Source organism: Oncorhynchus masou, unplaced genomic scaffold (assembly GCF_036934945.1).
Source record: "Oncorhynchus masou masou isolate Uvic2021 unplaced genomic scaffold, UVic_Omas_1.1 unplaced_scaffold_1460, whole genome shotgun sequence".
In the NCBI taxonomy this organism is placed as follows: Eukaryota; Metazoa; Chordata; class Actinopteri; order Salmoniformes; family Salmonidae; genus Oncorhynchus; species Oncorhynchus masou.
In genome coordinates, this window is record NW_027004584.1 from 99,026 (window position 1) to 117,915 (window position 18,890).

At 47.9% G+C, this 18,890-nt stretch overlaps 1 protein-coding gene across 1 annotated transcript in view; it reads right to left on the reverse strand.

Annotated features, from left to right (window-relative positions):
- Nucleotides 1–18,649, reverse strand: part of LOC135530922 (integrin alpha-V-like) — a 54,407-nt gene extending 35,758 nt beyond the window's left edge. Inside the window, exons 1-2 of the mRNA XM_064959089.1 lie at nucleotides 18,040–18,649; nucleotides 14,972–15,102 (exon numbers count right to left, since the gene is read on the reverse strand). Of these exons, the coding sequence (XP_064815161.1) occupies nucleotides 14,972–15,102; nucleotides 18,040–18,203 (295 nt within the window). The 5' untranslated portion in view covers nucleotides 18,204–18,649. The remainder of the gene's footprint in view (nucleotides 1–14,971; nucleotides 15,103–18,039) is intronic.
- Nucleotides 18,650–18,890: the final 241 nt, after the last annotated feature.

The window sequence follows — 18,890 nt, forward strand, 5'->3', positions numbered from 1 at the left end:
GTCCCCTGCCACAAACCCTCCTCCAGTCTCCAGGTTGGTAGCTGCCAGGAGGGACGGGAGTGGCAGCAAAAACGCAAGAGAATCCTCATCCTTGCAGTCATGGTGCTCAATGCACTTTCTATGACTCCCTGACAACGAGCGTGGCGGTAGTACGCCCAGCTTCCTGTGAATGAGAGGTGACAAGACTAATATATTTCAGATACAAAATATAAACCTAGTTTTAGTCAACAACAACCACCAGAACACCATAGAATTTTCCAGGAAGCATATTCCAAAAGCCATGATAAAATGTAATTGCTCATATACAGCCTTCAGAAAGTATTCATCCGTATTGACTTATAGTGTTACAGCCTGAATTCAAAAAAACGATAAGAATGTATTTTCTTTCTCTAACACATCTACACACAATACCCCATAATGACATCACAGTACCCCATAATGACATCACAGTACCCCCTAATGACATCACAATACCCCATAAAGACATCACAATACCCCATAAAGACATCACAATACCCCATAATGACATTACAATACCCCATAAAGACATTACAATACCCCATAAAGACATCACAATACCCCATAAAGACATCACAATACCCCATAAAGACATCACAATACCCCATAATGACAAAGTGAAAACATGTTTGTTGAAATGTTTGCAAATTTATTGAAAACGAGATACAGAAACATCTAATTTAAATAATTATTCACACCTCTGTGACAATACTTTGTAGAATCACCTTTGACAGCGATTACAGCTGTGAGTCTTTCTGGGTAAGTCTAAGAGATTTCCACACCTGGATTGTGCAACATTTTCCCATTATTATTTTCCAAATGCTTCAAGCTCTGTCAAATTGGTTATTGATTATTGCTAGACAACCATTTTCAGGTCTTGCCATAGATTTTCAAGTAGATTTATGTCAAAACTGTAACTTTGACATTATGGGGTATTGTGTGTAGATCAGTGACACAATCTCAATTTAATCAGGCTGTAAAAAGTCAAGGGGTGTGAATAATTTACGAAGGCACTGTAGATGTGTATGCAGTATCAAGGGAAATTAGAAACAGGGGAAGTTCAACCGATTCCAACATTGTATTATCAACATACCTGGATAAGGATGCATCCGGATTTGATGTCAGGGGAAAACTGCATCTCTCAGGACAACATGGACTTGGTGTTGTGGTACCTGGCAGGACAGCTGGAGGCGGAAAATCTAGAATCTTCTGCAGCAGTTTGGAATCAAAAGAACTCTTAAAACAGTCCACCCTCTCGACCGTATGCCCTTATATCCATCCTCCATATCGTGCCTATTATACACGTCTTGCTAGGTAAAGCATATCGAGTAGGACATTTCCTTGCCAGTCTGGTGTCTCTGTGTGTACGCTATGTTATTCTCCTACGCGTGTCTGTGTTTAGTTCTCCTAGCCGAACCGAAGCATGACGAGTCCTTAAGGTCGCGGCGAGTGCGTGGTAGTGGAGCGTGGCCAACGCCATGGTATCCGACTGAACATTTTAGAGACCCTCTTCTGGCCGCAGAGACAACATTTTGCTCTTTTTCAAGCGAATTTTCTGCAATTCAACACATTTTTGCCTTGGCTCATTTCATGTTCTTATGCCATCTGAATGACTAACTAAATCAGATGGGGGGGGGGGGTTATGACATTCTTATGTACTTTAGATTTTCAGAGTATTTTCGTTTGTATTTCGGTGTTTAAAAAAAACAACTTTTGTTCACAAAGAGGATCTGATTAAAAAACATCCCAGTTTTTTTTTTTGTTCCAAATTTCACAATATTCATTATATGCTGCAAAACGCATCATCACACTGTGAAACATCTGCCGTCTCTACATGGGTGAGGCAAGCGAGACGATGGTTAACGTGTCTATAACGTTGTCTTAATATGTTGATGTGGAAATTATTCATCTTCATCTCAAAACACAAATCACCTGATATGACAAACCAATGTAAACGCCTGTTGAAATATTCTGTCAGCTGCAATGTTGCACATTTGCTGGTAACGAAATACCACTGGTGCTTGTTCAGGCAGAGTTGGAGTGGTTTCCTGCCTGGTGCCTACAGGGCTAATAATGTGGAGGGTGACCTCAGACCGAGGAACGTGCTGAGACACCAAGAAGAAAAGAAAACACCTGGTTGTTGCAACAAGCTGAACCTTCCATAATCTCACATCACAGACTATTACTAAAATGGGAACTGAACACCAAATCAAGTAGACCAGATGAGGCTGTGAGTGCAGAGATTATAGTTAGTTTATAAGCCTAAACGGTTAAGAACAATAATATGGTGAAGGAGCCTATGAAGACATTGTTTCATGATAATCACAGTCTTTAAAACGTAGATATTGTTTCATGATAATCACAGCCTTTAAAACGTAGATATTGTTTCATGATAATCACAGCCTTTAAAACGTAGATATTGTTTCATGATAATCACAGTCTTTATAAATTAGATATTGTTTCATGATAATCACAGTCTTTAAAACGTAGATATTGTTTCATGATAATCACAGTCTTTAAAACGTAGATATTGTTTCGTGATAATCAGTCTTTAAAACGTAGATATTGTTTCATGATAATCACAGTCTTTAAAACGTAGATATTGTTTCATGATAATCACAGTCTTTATAAATGAGATATTGTTTCATGATAATCACAGTCTTTATAAATGAGATATTGTTTCATGATAATCAGTCTTTAAAACGTAGATATTGTTTCATGATACTAGAAATAAAGTCCATTCCATAGTGGCATGAAGGTTTAAATTACTTGGTGATTGTACAGGGAATGATTACGCCTACTGATTCAGTTCAACTTATAATTTCAAATAACTTCAGAGAATGGAATGTGAGATTCATTGTTATACTACATTGGAACCAAATGCATTGTGTGAAGGTGTGTGCAGACAGCATGAGAGAGAATCGCATTCTGACATATTCGAAGGATACTAACCTTCAGAGCATACCATCTAGCCAACCACAAAGCTCTGTTCTTGTGTAACCCTGAGTAGAGAAACAGTCTTAGGAACAACAACTAACCCTCCTGGCAAGCCCTACAGCAAAACACATAGGAACATCTAACCCTCCTGGCTAGCCCTACAGCAAAACACATAGGATCAACTAACCCTCCTGGCTAGCCCTACAGCAAAACACATAGGAACATCTAACCCTCCTGGCTAGCCCTACAGCAAAACACATAGGATCAACTAACCCTCCTGGCTAGCCCTACAGCAAAACACATAGGAACATCTAACCCTCCTGGCTAGCCCTACAGCAAAACACATAGGATCAACTAACCCTCCTGGCTAGCCCTACAGCAAAACACATAGGATCAACTAACCCTCCTGGCAAGCCCTACAGCAAAACACATAGGATCAACTAACCCTCCTGGCTAGCCCTACAGCAAAACACATAGGATCAACTAACCCTCCTGGCTAGCCCTACAGCAAAACACATAGGATCAACTAACCCTCCTGGCTAGCCCTACAGCAAAACACATAGGAACAACTAACCCTCCTGGCTAGCCCTACAGCAAAACACATAGGAACAACTAACCCTCCTGGCTAGCCCTACAGCAAAACAAATAGGAACAACTAACCCTCCTGGCTAGCCCTACAGCAAAACACATAGGAACAACTAACCCTCCTGGCTAGCCCTACAGCAAAACACATAGGAACAACTAACCCTCCTGGCTAGCCCTACAGCAAAACACATAGGAACAACAACTAACCCTCCTGGCTAGCCCTACAGTAAAACACATAGGAACAACAACTAACCCTCCTGGCTAGCCCTACAGTAAAACACATAGGAACAACAACTAACCCTCCTGGCTAGCCTTACAGCAAAACACATAGGAACAACTAACCCTCCTGGCTAGCCCTACAGCAAAACACATAGGAACATCTAACCCTCCTGGCTAGCCCTACAGCAAAACACATAGGAACAACAACTAACCCTCCTGGCTAGCCCTACAGCAAAACACATAGGAACAACAACTAACCCTCCTGGCTAGCCCTACAGCAAAACACATAGGAACAACTAACCCTCCTGGCTAGCCCTACAGCAAAACACATAGGAACATCTAACCCTCCTGGCTAGCCCTACAGCAAAACACATAGGAACAACAACTAACCCTCCTGGCTAGCCCTACAGTAAAACACATAGGAACAACAACTAACCCTCCTGGCTAGCCCTACAGCAAAACACATAGGAACAACTAACCCTCCTGGCTAGCCCTACAGCAAAACACATAGGAACAACAACTAACCCTCCTGGCTAGCCCTACAGCAAAACACATAGGATCAACTAACCCTCCAGTCCCAAATCAAAACTCCTTCATGTTATGTACTAAAGCAACAGTCTTAAGAACAACAACCCAGCTCCTCCTTAACTTTGACTCACACAACAGTCCCAACACCCCAACACCCCTCTTCTACACAACAGTCCCAACACCCCAACACCCCTCTTCTACACAACAGTCCCAACATCCCCACCCCTTCTACACAACAGTCCCAACACCCCTCTTCTACACAACAGTCCCAACACCCCTCTTCTACACAACAGTCCCAACACCCCAACACCCCTCTTCTACACAACAGTCCCAACACCCCTCTTCTACACAACAGTCCCAACACCCCCAGACCTCTTCTACACAACAGTCCCAACACCCCTCTTCTACACAACAGTCCCAACACCCCCAGACCTCTTCTACACAACAGTCCCAACATCCCCACCCCTTCTACAGCTCTAACTACACCTGGTCAAACATCACATCCACCCATGGGCCATCTACAAGTATAGTTATTATGAGATTCTAGTCTGCTGTAAATCTGTCAGTTTAGTCTGTCTAAATCATTGGGAGTAATTTTTATTTTATTTTATCGAACCCTTATTTCACCAGGTAAGTTGACTGAGAACATATTCTCATTTACAGCAACAACCTGGGGAATAGTTACAGGGGAGAGGAGGAGGGGATGAATGAGCCAATTTTAAACTGGGGATTATTTGGTGACCGTGATGGTATGAGGGACAGATTGGCAATTTAGCCAGGACACCAGGGTTAACACCCCTACTCTTACGATATGTTCCATGGGATCTTTAGTGACCTCAGAGAGTCAGGACACCCATTTAACATCCCATCCAAAAGATAGCACCCTACACAGGGCAATGTCCCCAATTCCCGCCCTGGGGTATTGGGATATTTTTTTTAGATCAGAGGCAAGAGTGCCTCCTATTGTCCCTCCAACACCACTTCCAGCAGAATCTGGTCTCTCATCCAGGGACCAACCCTGCTTAGCTTCAGAGGCAAGACAGCAGTGAGATGCAGGGTGTGTGCTGCTGACGATGAAGGGTGGGTATGCTGCTGCAATTAGAGACTGCTCTCAATATGTTTAGACTTTCCTTGTTCTGTTTTTTTTAAGGTTAGCCTGTCCACCATGAGTAGACTGACAGAGCTGGGTAAACAAGGACTGACTGGGACAGTTCAAGAAATAACAGAGAGCCAGAAGAAGACTTCCAGACCACGTGGTAAGACAGCTAGTTCGGTAAAGGCCATGTGGGAGAAAACCCCCCTGAGCACACACTAACTAATTACAGTAATTTCCCCCCTGGCCCTAGGCTGCCCGGACAAAAACGCTAATCTAGACCACTGACTGAGTCAGCCTCCCCTCACAGTCTGCAGAAACACTCAGCTAGACCACTGACTGAGTCAGCCTCCCTCAGTCTGCAGAAACACTCAGCTAAACCACTGACTGAGTCAACCTCCCCTCAGTCTGCAGAAACACTCAGCTAGACCACTGACTGAGTCAGCCTCCCCTCAGTCTGCAGAAACACTCAGCTAGACCACTGACTGAGTCAGCCTCCCCTCAGTTTGCAGAAACACTCAGCTAGACCACTGACTGAGTCAGCCTCCCTCAGTCTGCAGAAACACTCAGCTAGACCACTGACTGAGTCAGCCTCCCTCAGTCTGCAGAAACACTCAGCTAGACCACTGACTGAGTCAGCCTCCCTCACAGTCTGCAGAAACACTCAGCTAGACCACTGACTGAGTCAGCCTCCCCTCAGTCTGCAGAAACACTCAGCTAGACCACTGACTGAGTCAGCCTCCTCAGTCTGCAGAAACACTCAGCTAGACCACTGACTGAGTCAGCCTCCCTCAGTCTGCAGAAACACTCAGCTAGACCACTGACTGAGTCAGCCTCCCTCACAGTCTGCAGAAACACTCAGCTAGACCACTGACTGAGTCAGCCTCCCTCACAGTCTGCAGAAACACTCAGCTAGACCACTGACTGAGTCAGCCTCCCCTCAGTCTGCAGAAACACTCAGCTAGACCACTGACTGAGTCAGCCTCCCCTCAGTCTGCAGAAACACTCAGCTAGACCACTGACTGAGTCAGCCTCCCTCACAGTCTGCAGAAACACTCAGCTAGACCACTGACTGAGTCAGCCTCCCTCACAGTCTGCAGAAACACTCAGCTAGACCACTGACTGAGTCAGCCTCCTCAGTCTGCAGAAACACTCAGCTAGACCACTGACTGAGTCAGCCTCCCTCAGTCTGCAGAAACACTCAGCTAGACCACTGACTGAGTCAGCCTCCCTCAGTCTGCAGAAACACTCAGCTAGACCACTGACTGAGTCAGCCTCCCTCACAGTCTGCAGAAACACTCAGCTAGACCACTGACTGAGTCAGCTTCCCTCACAGTCTGCAGAAACACTCAGCTAGACCACTGACTGAGTCAGCCTCCCTCAGTCTGCAGAAACACTCAGCTAGACCACTGACTGAGTCAGCCTCCCTCAGTCTGCAGAAACACTCAGCTAGACCACTGACTGAGTCAGCCTCCTCAGTCTGCAGAAACACTCAGCTAGACCACTGACTGAGTCAGCCTCCTCAGTCTGCAGAAACACTCAGCTAGACCACTGACTGAGTCAACCTCCCCTCAGTCTGCAGAAACACTCAGCTAGACCACTGACTGAGTCAGCCTCCCTCAGTCTGCAGAAACACTCAGCTAGACCACTGACTGAGTCAGCCTCCCCTCACAGTCTGCAGAAACACTCAGCTAGACCACTGACTGAGTCAGCCTGCCTCAGTCTGCAGAAACACTCAGCTAGACCACTGACTGAGTCAGCCTCCCCTCAGTCTGCAGAAACACTCAGCTAGACCACTGACTGAGTCAGCCTCCTCAGTCTGCAGAAACACTCAGCTAGACCACTGACTGAGTCAGCCTCCCTCAGTCTGCAGAAACACTCAGCTAGACCACTGACTGAGTCAACCTCCCCTCAGTCTGCAGAAACACTCAGCTAGACCACTGACTGAGTCAGCCTCCTCAGTCTGCAGAAACACTCAGCTAGACCACTGACTGAGTCAGCCTCCCCTCAGTCTGCAGAAACACTCAGCTAGACCACTGACTGAGTCAGCCTCCCTCAGTCTGCAGAAACACTCAGCTAGACCACTGACTGAGTCAGCCTCCCTCACAGTCTGCAGAAACACTCAGCTAGACCACTGACTGAGTCAGCCTCCCTCACAGTCTGCAGAAACACTCAGCTAGACCACTGACTGAGTCAGCCTCCCTCAGTCTGCAGAAACACTCAGCTAGACCACTGACTGAGTCAGCCTCCTCACAGTCTGCAGAAACACTCAGCTAGACCACTGACTGAGTCAGCTTCCCTCACAGTCTGCAGAAACACTCAGCTAGACCACTGACTGAGTCAGCCTCCCCTCAGTCTGCAGAAACACTCAGCTAGACCACTGACTGAGTCAGCCTCCTCAGTCTGCAGAAACACTCAGCTAGACCACTGACTGAGTCAGCCTCCCTCAGTCTGCAGAAACACTCAGCTAGACCACTGACTGAGTCAGCCTCCCTCAGTCTGCAGAAACACTCAGCTAGACCACTGACTGAGTCAACCTCCCCTCAGTCTGCAGAAACACTCAGCTAGACCACTGACTGAGTCAGCCTCCTCAGTCTGCAGAAACACTCAGCTAGACCACTGACTGAGTCAGCCTCCCTCACAGTCTGCAGAAACACTCAGCTAGACCACTGACTGAGTCAGCCTGCCTCAGTCTGCAGAAACACTCAGCTAGACCACTGACTGAGTCAGCCTCCTCAGTCTGCAGAAACACTCAGCTAGACCACTGACTGAGTCAGCCTCCTCAGTCTGCAGAAACACTCAGCTAGACCACTGACTGAGTCAGCCTCCTCAGTCTGCAGAAACACTCAGCTAGACCACTGACTGAGTCAGCCTCCCTCAGTCTGCAGAAACACTCAGCTAGACCACTGACTGAGTCAGCCTGCCCTCACAGTCTGCAGAAACACTCAGCTAGACCACTGACTGAGTCAGCCTCCCTCAGTCTGCAGAAACACTCAGCTAGACCACTGACTGAGTCAGCTTCCCTCACAGTCTGCAGAAACACTCAGCTAGACCACTGACTGAGTCAACCTCCCCTCAGTCTGCAGAAACACTCAGCTAAACCACTGACTGAGTCAGCCTCCCCTCAGTCTGCAGAAACACTCAGCTAGACCACTGACTGAGTCAACCTCCCCTCAGTCTGCAGAAACACTCAGCTAGACCACTGACTGAGTCAGCCTCCCTCAGTCTGCAGAAACACTCAGCTAGACCACTGACTGAGTCAGCCTCCCCTCAGTTTGCAGAAACACTCAGCTAGACCACTGACTGAGTCAGCCTCCCTCAGTCTGCAGAAACACTCAGCTAGACCACTGACTGAGTCAGCCTCCCTCAGTCTGCAGAAACACTCAGCTAGACCACTGACTGAGTCAGCCTCCCTCACAGTCTGCAGAAACACTCAGCTAGACCACTGACTGAGTCAACCTCCCCTCAGTCTGCAGAAACACTCAGCTAAACCACTGACTGAGTCAACCTCCCTCACAGTCTGCAGAAACACTCAGCTAGACCACTGACTGAGTCAACCTCCCTCACAGTCTGCAGAAACACTCAGCTAGACCACTGACTGAGTCAACCTCCCTCACAGTCTGCAGAAACACTCAGCTAGACCACTGACTGAGTCAGCCTCCCTCACAGTCTGCAGAAACACTCAGCTAGACCACTGACTGAGTCAGCCTGCCTCAGTCTGCAGAAACACTCAGCTAGACCACTGACTGAGTCAGCCTCCCTCAGTCTGCAGAAACACTCAGCTAGACCACTGACTGAGTCAGCCTCCCTCAGTCTGCAGAAACACTCAGCTAGACCACTGACTGAGTCAACCTCCCCTCAGTCTGCAGAAACACTCAGCTAGACCACTGACTGAGTCAGCTTCCCTCACAGTCTGCAGAAACACTCAGCTAGACCACTGACTGAGTCAGCTTCCCTCACAGTCTGCAGAAACACTCAGCTAGACCACTGACTGAGTCAACCTCCCCTCAGTCTGCAGAAACACTCAGCTAGACCACTGACTGAGTCAGCCTCCCCTCAGTCTGCAGAAACACTCAGCTAGACCACTGACTGAGTCAGCTTCCCTCACAGTCTGCAGAAACACTCAGCTAGACCACTGACTGAGTCAGCCTCCCTCAGTCTGCAGAAACACTCAGCTAGACCACTGACTGAGTCAGCCTCCCACAGTCTGCAGAAACACTCAGCTAGACCACTGACTGAGTCAGCCTCCCTCACAGTCTGCAGAAACACTCAGCTAGACCACTGACTGAGTCAGCCTCCCTCAGTCTGCAGAAACACTCAGCTAGACCACTGACTGAGTCAGCCTCCCCTCACAGTCTGCAGAAACACTCAGCTAGACCAGTGACTGAGTCAGCCTCCCTCAGTCTGCAGAAACACTCAGCTAGACCACTGACTGAGTCAGCCTCCCTCAGTCTGCAGAAACACTCAGCTAGACCACTGACTGAGTCAGCCTCCCCTCACAGTCTGCAGAAACACTCAGCTAGACCACTGACTGAGTCAGCCTGCCCTCACAGTCTGCAGAAACACTCAGCTAGACCACTGACTGAGTCAGCCTCCCCTCAGTCTGCAGAAACACTCAGCTAGACCACTGACTGAGTCAGCCTCCCTCAGTCTGCAGAAACACTCAGCTAGACCACTGACTGAGTCAGCCTCCCTCAGTCTGCAGAAACACTCAGCTAGACCACTGACTGAGTCAGCCTCCCCACAGTCTGCAGAAACACTCAGCTAGACCACTGACTGAGTCAGCCTCCCCTCAGTCTGCAGAAACACTCAGCTAGACCACTGACTGAGTCAGCCTCCCTCAGTCTGCAGAAACACTCAGCTAGACCACTGACTGAGTCAGCCTCCCCTCACAGTCTGCAGAAACACTCAGCTAGACCACTGACTGAGTCAGCCTCCCCTCAGTTTGCAGAAACACTCAGCTAGACCACTGACTGAGTCAGCCTCCCCTCACAGTCTGCAGAAACACTCAGCTAGACCACTGACTGAGTCAGCCTCCCCTCACAGTCTGCAGAAACACTCAGCTAGACCACTGACTGAGTCAGCCTCCCTCAGTCTGCAGAAACACTCAGCTAGACCACTGACTGAGTCAGCCTCCCCTCACAGTCTGCAGAAACACTCAGCTAGACCACTGACTGAGTCAGCCTCCCTCAGTCTGCAGAAACACTCAGCTAGACCACTGACTGAGTCAGCCTCCCCTCACAGTCTGCAGAAACACTCAGCTAGACCACTGACTGAGTCAGCCTCCTCAGTCTGCAGAAACACTCAGCTAGACCACTGACTGAGTCAGCCTCCTCAGTCTGCAGAAACACTCAGCTAGACCACTGACTGAGTCAGCCTCCCTCAGTCTGCAGAAACACTCAGCTAGACCACTGACTGAGTCAGCCTCCTCAGTCTGCAGAAACACTCAGCTAGACCACTGACTGAGTCAGCCTCCCTCAGTCTGCAGAAACACTCAGCTAGACCACTGACTGAGTCAGCCTCCCTCAGTCTGCAGAAACACTCAGCTAGACCACTGACTGAGTCAGCCTCCCTCAGTCTGCAGAAACACTCAGCTAGACCACTGACTGAGTCAGCCTCCCCTCACAGTCTGCAGAAACACTCAGCTAGACCACTGACTGAGTCAGCCTCCCTCAGTCTGCAGAAACACTCAGCTAGACCACTGACTGAGTCAACCTCCCTACACAGTCTGCAGAAACACTCAGCTAGACCACTGACTGAGTCAGCCTCCCTCAGTCTGCAGAAACACTCAGCTAGACCACTGACTGAGTCAGCCTCCCTCAGTCTGCAGAAACACTCAGCTAGACCACTGACTGAGTCAGCCTCCCCTCAGTCTGCAGAAACACTCAGCTAGACCACTGACTGAGTCAGCCTGCCCTCACAGTCTGCAGAAACAGATCTGCCATCACAAGGCACCCATTGTGGCCATGTCGTCACATACCGTATAATTACGAGGCCAGGTCACTAAGGCACTGACTGGCAAACCACCAGAAATGGCAGCAACGGTAGAGGGGGGGGGGGGGGGGAACATGACATGGAAATATATTTGAACCTGTTTCCAGGTCATACAGACTAGTGTGGTTCAGACTAGTGTGGCTCAGACTAGTGTGGCTCAGACTAGTGTGGTTCAGACTAGTGTGGCTCAGACTAGTGTGGTTCAGACTAGTGTGGTTCAGACTAGTGTGGTACAGACTAGTGTGGTTCAGACTAGTGTGGTTCAGACTAGTGTGGTTCAGACTCCCCAACAGACTAGTGTGGTACAGACTCCCCCAACAGACTAGTGTGGTTCAGACTAGTGTGGTTCAGACTCCCCCAACAGACTAGTGTGGTTCAGACTAGTGTGGTTCAGACTCCCCCAACAGTCTAGTGTGGTACAGACTCCCCCAACAGACTAGTGTGGTACAGACTCCCCCACAGTCTAGTGTGGTTCAGACTCCCCCAACAGACTAGTGTGGTACAGACTCCCCCAACAGACTAGTGTGGTACAGACTCCCCCACAGTCTAGTGTGGTTCAGACTCCCCCAACAGACTAGTGTGGTACAGACTCCCCCAACAGACTAGTGTGGGTCAGACTCCCCCAACAGTCTAGTGTGGTACAGACTCCCCCAACAGACTAGTGTGGTACAGACTCCCCCAACAGTCTAGTGTGGTTCAGACTCCCCCACAGTCTAGTGTGGTTCAGACTAGTGTGGTACAGACTCCCCCAACAGACTAGTGTGGTACAGACTCCCCCAACAGACTAGTGTGGTACAGACTAGTGTGGTTCAGACTAGTGTGGTTCAGACTAGTGTGGTACAGATTCCCCCAACAGTCTAGTGTGGTACAGACTCCCCCAACAGTCTAGTGTGGTACAGACTCCCCCAACAGACTAGTGTGGTTCAGACTAGTGTGGTACAGACTAGTGTGGTACAGACTAGTGTGGTTCAGACTAGTGTGGTTCAGACTAGTGTGGTTCAGACTAGTGTGGTACAGAATCCCCAACAGTCTAGTGTGGTACAGACTCCCCCCACAGTCTAGTGTGGTTCAGACTCCCCCAACAGTCTAGTGTGGTACAGACTCCCCCAACAGTCTAGTGTGGTACAGACTCCCCCAACAGTCTAGTGTGGGTCAGACTCCCCCAACAGTCTAGTGTGGTACAGACTCCCCAACAGTCTAGTGTGGTACAGACTCCCCCAACAGACTAGTGTGGTACAGACTCCCCCAACAGTCTAGTGTGGTACAGACTCCCCCAACAGTCTAGTGTGGTACAGACTCCCCCAACAGACTAGTGTGGTACAGACTCCCCCAACAGTCTAGTGTGGGTCAGACTCCCCCAACAGTCTAGTGTGGTACAGACTCCCCCAAATGTCTAGTGTGGTACAGACTCCCCCAACAGTCTAGTGTGGTACAGACTCCCCCAACAGACTAGTGTGGGTCAGATTTTAATACTCATTTGGCTCCTGGAACTCAATTAGTCTGTTGTCAGTCTATATGAGGAAAAATATGTTGTTCTGCAGTTGCCTATTAATCACAATAAACAAACCAATGTAACTTCTTATTGATTAACCAAATTAACTTGTATTGATAGAGAAAAGTATAAATAGTACAGGAGGTAGAGGGAGGCCATTGGTTTGGATGAGGACTTGGAGTCCAGAGAGAGAGGGAGGTCATTGGTTTGGATGGGGACTTGGAGCCCAGAGAGAGATAGAGGTCATTGGTTTGGATGGGGACTTGGAGCCCAGAGAGAGAGGGAGGTCATTGGTTTGGATGGGGACTTGGAGCCCAGAGAGAGAGGGAGGTCATTGGTTTGGATGGGGACTTGGAGCCCAGAAAGAGATGGGTCATTGGTTTGGATGGGGACTTGGAGCCCAGAGAGAGAGGGAGGTCATTGGTTTGGATGGGGACTTGGAGCCCAGAGACAGAGGGAGGTCATTGGTTTGGATGGGGACTTGGAGCCCAGAGAGAGAGGGAGGTCATTGGTTTGGATGGGGACTTGGAGCCCAGAGACAGAGGGAGGTCATTGTTTTGGATGGGGACTTGGAGCCCAGAGAGAGAGGGAGGTCATTGGTTTGGATGGGGACTTGGAGCCCAGAGAGAGAGGGAGGTCATTGGTTTGGATGGGGACTTGGTGCCCAGAGAGAGATAGAGGTCATTGGTTTGGATGGGGACTTGGAGCACAGAGAGAGAGGGAGGTCATTGGTTTGGATGGGGACTTGGAGCCCAGAGACAGAGGGAGGTCATTGTTTTGGATGGGGAATTGGAGCCCAGAGAGAGAGGGAGGTCATTGGTTTGGATGGGGACTTGGAGCCCAGAGAGAGAGGGAGGTCATTGGTTTGGATGGGGACTTGGTGCCCAGAGAGAGAGGGAGGTCATTGGTTTGGATGGGGACTTGGAGCCCAGAGAGAGAGGGAGGTCATTGGTTTGGATGGGGACTTGGAGCCCAGAGAGAGAGGGAGGTCATTGGTTTGGATGGGGACTTGGAGCCCAGAGAGAGAGGGAGGTCATTGGTTTGGATGGGGACTTGGAGCACAGAGAGAGAGGGAGGTCATTGGTTTGGATGGGGACTTGGAGCCCAGAGAGAGAGGGAGGTCATTGGTTTGGATGGGGACTTGGAGCCCAGAGAGAGAGGGAGGTCATTGGTTTGGATGGGGACTTGGAGCCCAGAAAGAGATGGGTAATTGGCTTGGATGGGGAGGGAGGTCATTCACATGGTTGTGGTTGGGTTCCAGAGATGATCTTTGGCTCATTGTACCACCTTACTGTGCATCCAAAAATGGCACCCTATTCCCTACATAGTGCACTTATTTTGACCAAAGCCCTTTGATGCACTATATAGGGAATAGGGTGCCATTTTGAACGAGCCCTTAGTCTAACTTTGGGCTGCCTACCTCTGCGCTCCTACAGACACAGAATGTCAATGATATCTGGGACAGAATAAATGCAAAATAGCCTTATGTCCCCCAAAATAGCTTCATTATAGTGGCTGTCTGAATGAGCGATTGTCATTGATGGGGCTTGGTTTTGCATTGTGTGTTTTTATTAGTTTGTGCTGGGTCAAACTCATAAAATGCAGGGAAGTGCCATAGTGTAGATATTACTAAACGCCTTGCCACATATATCTGTCTGTTATGGATGATTCAACTAGGGAAATGACTAATGCCCCCTGTTATTCTGCAGAGCAGACAGTCCTTTAAAGGTGATGGGACTCTTTCTGTCTATGACCGCTCCCCCCTATGTCTCTCTGTCTCTGTCTCTCTGTCTCGCTCAAACTTAACATTGAGCATGTCGGCACATCTCCAATATAGGCACATTCCTGGATGAGTCCTAACATGAGAGAACATTTGCCTGTGCTTTTACTGAACTCATATGGAACACATATCTGACTGACATAGATTTGATGATATGTCCGAATCCCACATTGATGGATATGACCCTTGACTGAGTCTATTGATCTTCACTTTGGATATCAATTCATAGTGTTCCCTCCCAGTTTGATACAACTCAGATATAGATACCAGACCATGTCAGAAATCGATGAACGGGATACTAAAGTAACAGACCTTCTGTACTCACCAGTATTGTCAAACTGTACTTGGGTACAGTCACTACTCTTCTGCCATGGGCAGGTATAGACTGCCCCTCGCTCCACCACTGTAGAAGCTGAGGAGGTGTTGGCTTTGGGAGCTCCTATAAGAATGTTTGACCTGAAGAAGAGAAATGGGTTTCGTGTAAATACAAGAAAACATGCACCACCTGACTTCCTCGTCTACTGTAGCCTACTAGGTTCACAACAAGACTGTCACATGATGAATAGTCTACATGACCAAAAGTATGTGGACACCTACTTGTCGAACATCTCATTCCAAAAAAATCATGGGCATTAACATGGAGTTGGTCCCCCCTTTGCTGCTTATAACAGCTCTGCTGGGAAGGCTTTCCACTAGATGTTGGAACATTGCTGTAATAACAGCCTCCACTCTTCTGGGAAGGCTTTCCACTAGATGTTGGAACATTGCTGCTATAACAGCCTCCACTCTTCTGGGAAGGCTTCCCACTAGATGTTGGAACATTGCTGCTATAACATTCTCCACTCTTCTGGGAAGGCTTTCCACTAGATGTTGGAACATTGCTGCTATAACAGCCTCCACTCTTCTGGGAAGGCTTTCCACTAGATGTTGGAACATTGCTGCTATAACAGCCTCCTCTCTTCTGGGAAGGCTTTCCACTAGATGTTGGAACATTGCTGCTATAACAGCCTCCACTCTTCTGGGAAGGCTTTCCACTAGATGTTGGAACATTGCTGCTATAACAGCCTCCTCTCTTCTGGGAAGGCTTTCCACTAGATGCTGGAACATTGCTGCTATAACAGCCTCCTCTCTTCTGGGAAGGCTTTCCACTAGATGTTGGAACATTGCTGCTATAACAGCCTCCACTCTTCTGGGAAGGCTTTCCACTAGATGATGGAACATTGCTGCTATAACAGCCTCCTCTCTTCTGGGAAGGCTTCCCACTAGATGTTGGAACATTGCTGCTATAACAGCCTCCACTCTTCTGGGAAGGCTTTCCACTAGATGTTGGAACATTGCTGCTATAACAGCCTCCACTCTTCTGGGAAGGCTTTCCACTAGATGATGGAACATTGCTGCTATAACAGCCTCCTCTCTTCTGGGAAGGCTTCCCACTAGATGTTGGAACATTGCTGCTATAACAGCCTCCTCTCTTCTGGGAAGGCTTTCCACTAGATGTTGGAACATTGCTGCTATAACAGCCTCCACTCTTCTGGGAAGGCTTTCCACTAGATGTTGGAACATTGCTGCTATAACAGCCTCCACTCTTCTGGGAAGGCTTTCCACTAGATGTTGGAACATTGCTGCTATAACAGCCTCCTCTCTTCTGGGAAGGCTTTCCACTAGATGTTGGAACATTGCTGCGGGGAATTGCTTACATTTAGCCACAAGAGCATTAGTAAGGTCAGGCACTAGATGTTGGGCGATTAGGCTTGGCTCATAGTCGGCATTTCAATTCATCCCCAATTTGTTTGATGGGGTTGAGGTCAGGGCTCTGAGCAGGCACAGATTTCTGTATGTACCTGGCTTTGTGCACAGCGGCATTGTCATGCTGAAACAAGGAAGAGCCAAACTGGTGACACAAATTTGGAGGCACAGAATCGTCTAGAATGTCATCGTTAGCAGTACGATTTACCTTCATTTGAACTAAGGGGCCCGAAACATGAAAAACAACCTTAGACCATTATTCCTCCTACACCAAACTTTACAGTAGCCAATATGCAGTCGGGCAGGTAGCATTCTCCTGTCATCCGACAAATCCAGATTTGTTTGTGGGGCTCCAGAGAACACTTCCACTGTTTCAGAGTCCAATGGCTTTACACCACTCCAGCCGACGCTTGGCATTACGCATGGTGATGTTAGGATTGTGTGCGGCTGCTCGGCCATAGAACCCCATTTCATGAAGCTCCGGACGATCTGTTGTTATGCCAACGTTGCTTCCAGAGGCAGTTTGGAACTCGGTAGTGATTGCTGCATCCGAGGAATCTTTAGCGTGCTACGGGCACTCGGCTGGCCCCGTTCTGTGACGTTGTGTGGCCTACCACTTTGTGGCTGAGCCATTTTTGCTCCTATACATTTCCACTTCGCACTTACAGTTGACTGGGACAAATATAGCTGGGCAGAAATTTTACGAACTGACTTGTTGGAAAGGTGACATCCTATGACGGTGCCACATTGAAAGTCACTGAGATCTTCAGTAAGGGCCATTCTACTGCCAATGTTTGTCTATGGAGATTGCATGGCTATGTGCTCGATTGTATGCATGCAAAAAGTCTGTCCCCTGCTCCTCTCCATCTATTTCTTTCACAGGCCCTTCAGTTTCCCCTTAAGTCCCGTTAGGTAGCCTGAGCAGCCAAACTAAGTTATCCCTCACCAATCATAGCCCTGTCATTCCCAACCAAATCAAAGTTCTTGGAAATGTGCATGTGGACCCAATCCAATCCAATAAAAGGAAGGGAAGACTGCACGTTTTTTTGACTACTTTTTATAGCCGATACTAAATGTCTGAATGTCGTGCGTGAATTGAAATAACCACAACAGTATGATTCCAAGTGCTTCAGATTTACCCCCCACAAAATTATATAAACATCCTCAAATGGAAACAGATGTGTCTGTCTGTATGTGTGTGTTGGTTACTATCAAGAGTACAGTGATGGGCCTCAACATCATGTAACAGGACAGCACTATAGAGGACAGAACCAGACCAATCAGTTATAAGTATATAGCAGATGAGGAATTCCCAGCCAACCGTTTTGACGTTGTCCTTCTCGCGGCTAGTCGGATTTAGTAACCAACGGGCTTTGTTGTTTTTTAACATTGTCCAAAATCTCTCCGGATTTAGCACCAATCGTTATTACAATACACCTGTCAGCAACCGGTGTGCCTGAGATACCCTAAACCACTCATTTGAACTGGTGTCCACATACATACTATATAGAACATATATACAAAACGATGTACTGTATTTCGAATAGAATTATGCTACGTCATTCAATTAACTAAATACAAGTGGAAAATAGTTAGTTCTAAAAAAAACTGACATCCCAAACATTAGTATATAGAAGTCAGTCTTACTGCTTGGCATCTGGCTGGAAGAAATCGACTGAAAATCCAAAATAACTTCCTTCAGGTCCAGAGAATACATAAGGCTTGTCAATGTCCAGATTGAAACAAGTTGTCCATTGTAAACAAGGCAGGATCAAAGCCAAAGATATACAAAGTTTTCGAAGTCGTTCCATCCTGAAGTGCTCAGTAGAGTAGCAAGCCTCAACTGGGTGTGTGTGACGTGTTTTAGTCTGGCGATAATACACTACTGTGATGAGTTCCCCTTTTCTCTTTGTAGTCGTTCTAATGACGATACAGCGACATCCCACACACCATGTGCATGTCAACTCGAACCAGCTCAGCAAAACCGCTCACAGCTACAAACTTTCACTTCTTCTTCTTTCCGGTGAGAAGATTCCAGTTCGAATCAGATCGCGTCCTTAAATCCACGATTCAAGCGAAACAATGTAACCAATCTGTGCTAAATGGCAACACACACCTCAGTAGCCAACAGCGATGTTTTGTGTTTAGTAGAGTCCTAAAAAACCAACTGTACAGGAAGTGAGAGCGTTGTTCCCTATAAAAAATACTTCCGCAATGTTTCACACTATCCCAACAGCAGTTCTATTCCCTCATCGCCCGTTCCATCGCCATGTATGGGGCTACTGGGTAACAACTGGCTTACAACGAAATATTTCACTTGTAAACAGAGAGGCATCGAGTTTTTGGAGTCTTTGACAAATACTCTCGTTCTGGAAATATCACGTGACATTTTTGGAATCAATTCCTCGTCTGTGCCATTATGAAGGATCAATGAGGGGATTTTGATTTACACACTAGGCTCCAGCATCACGCACACTATAGCATACACAGGCAGTATT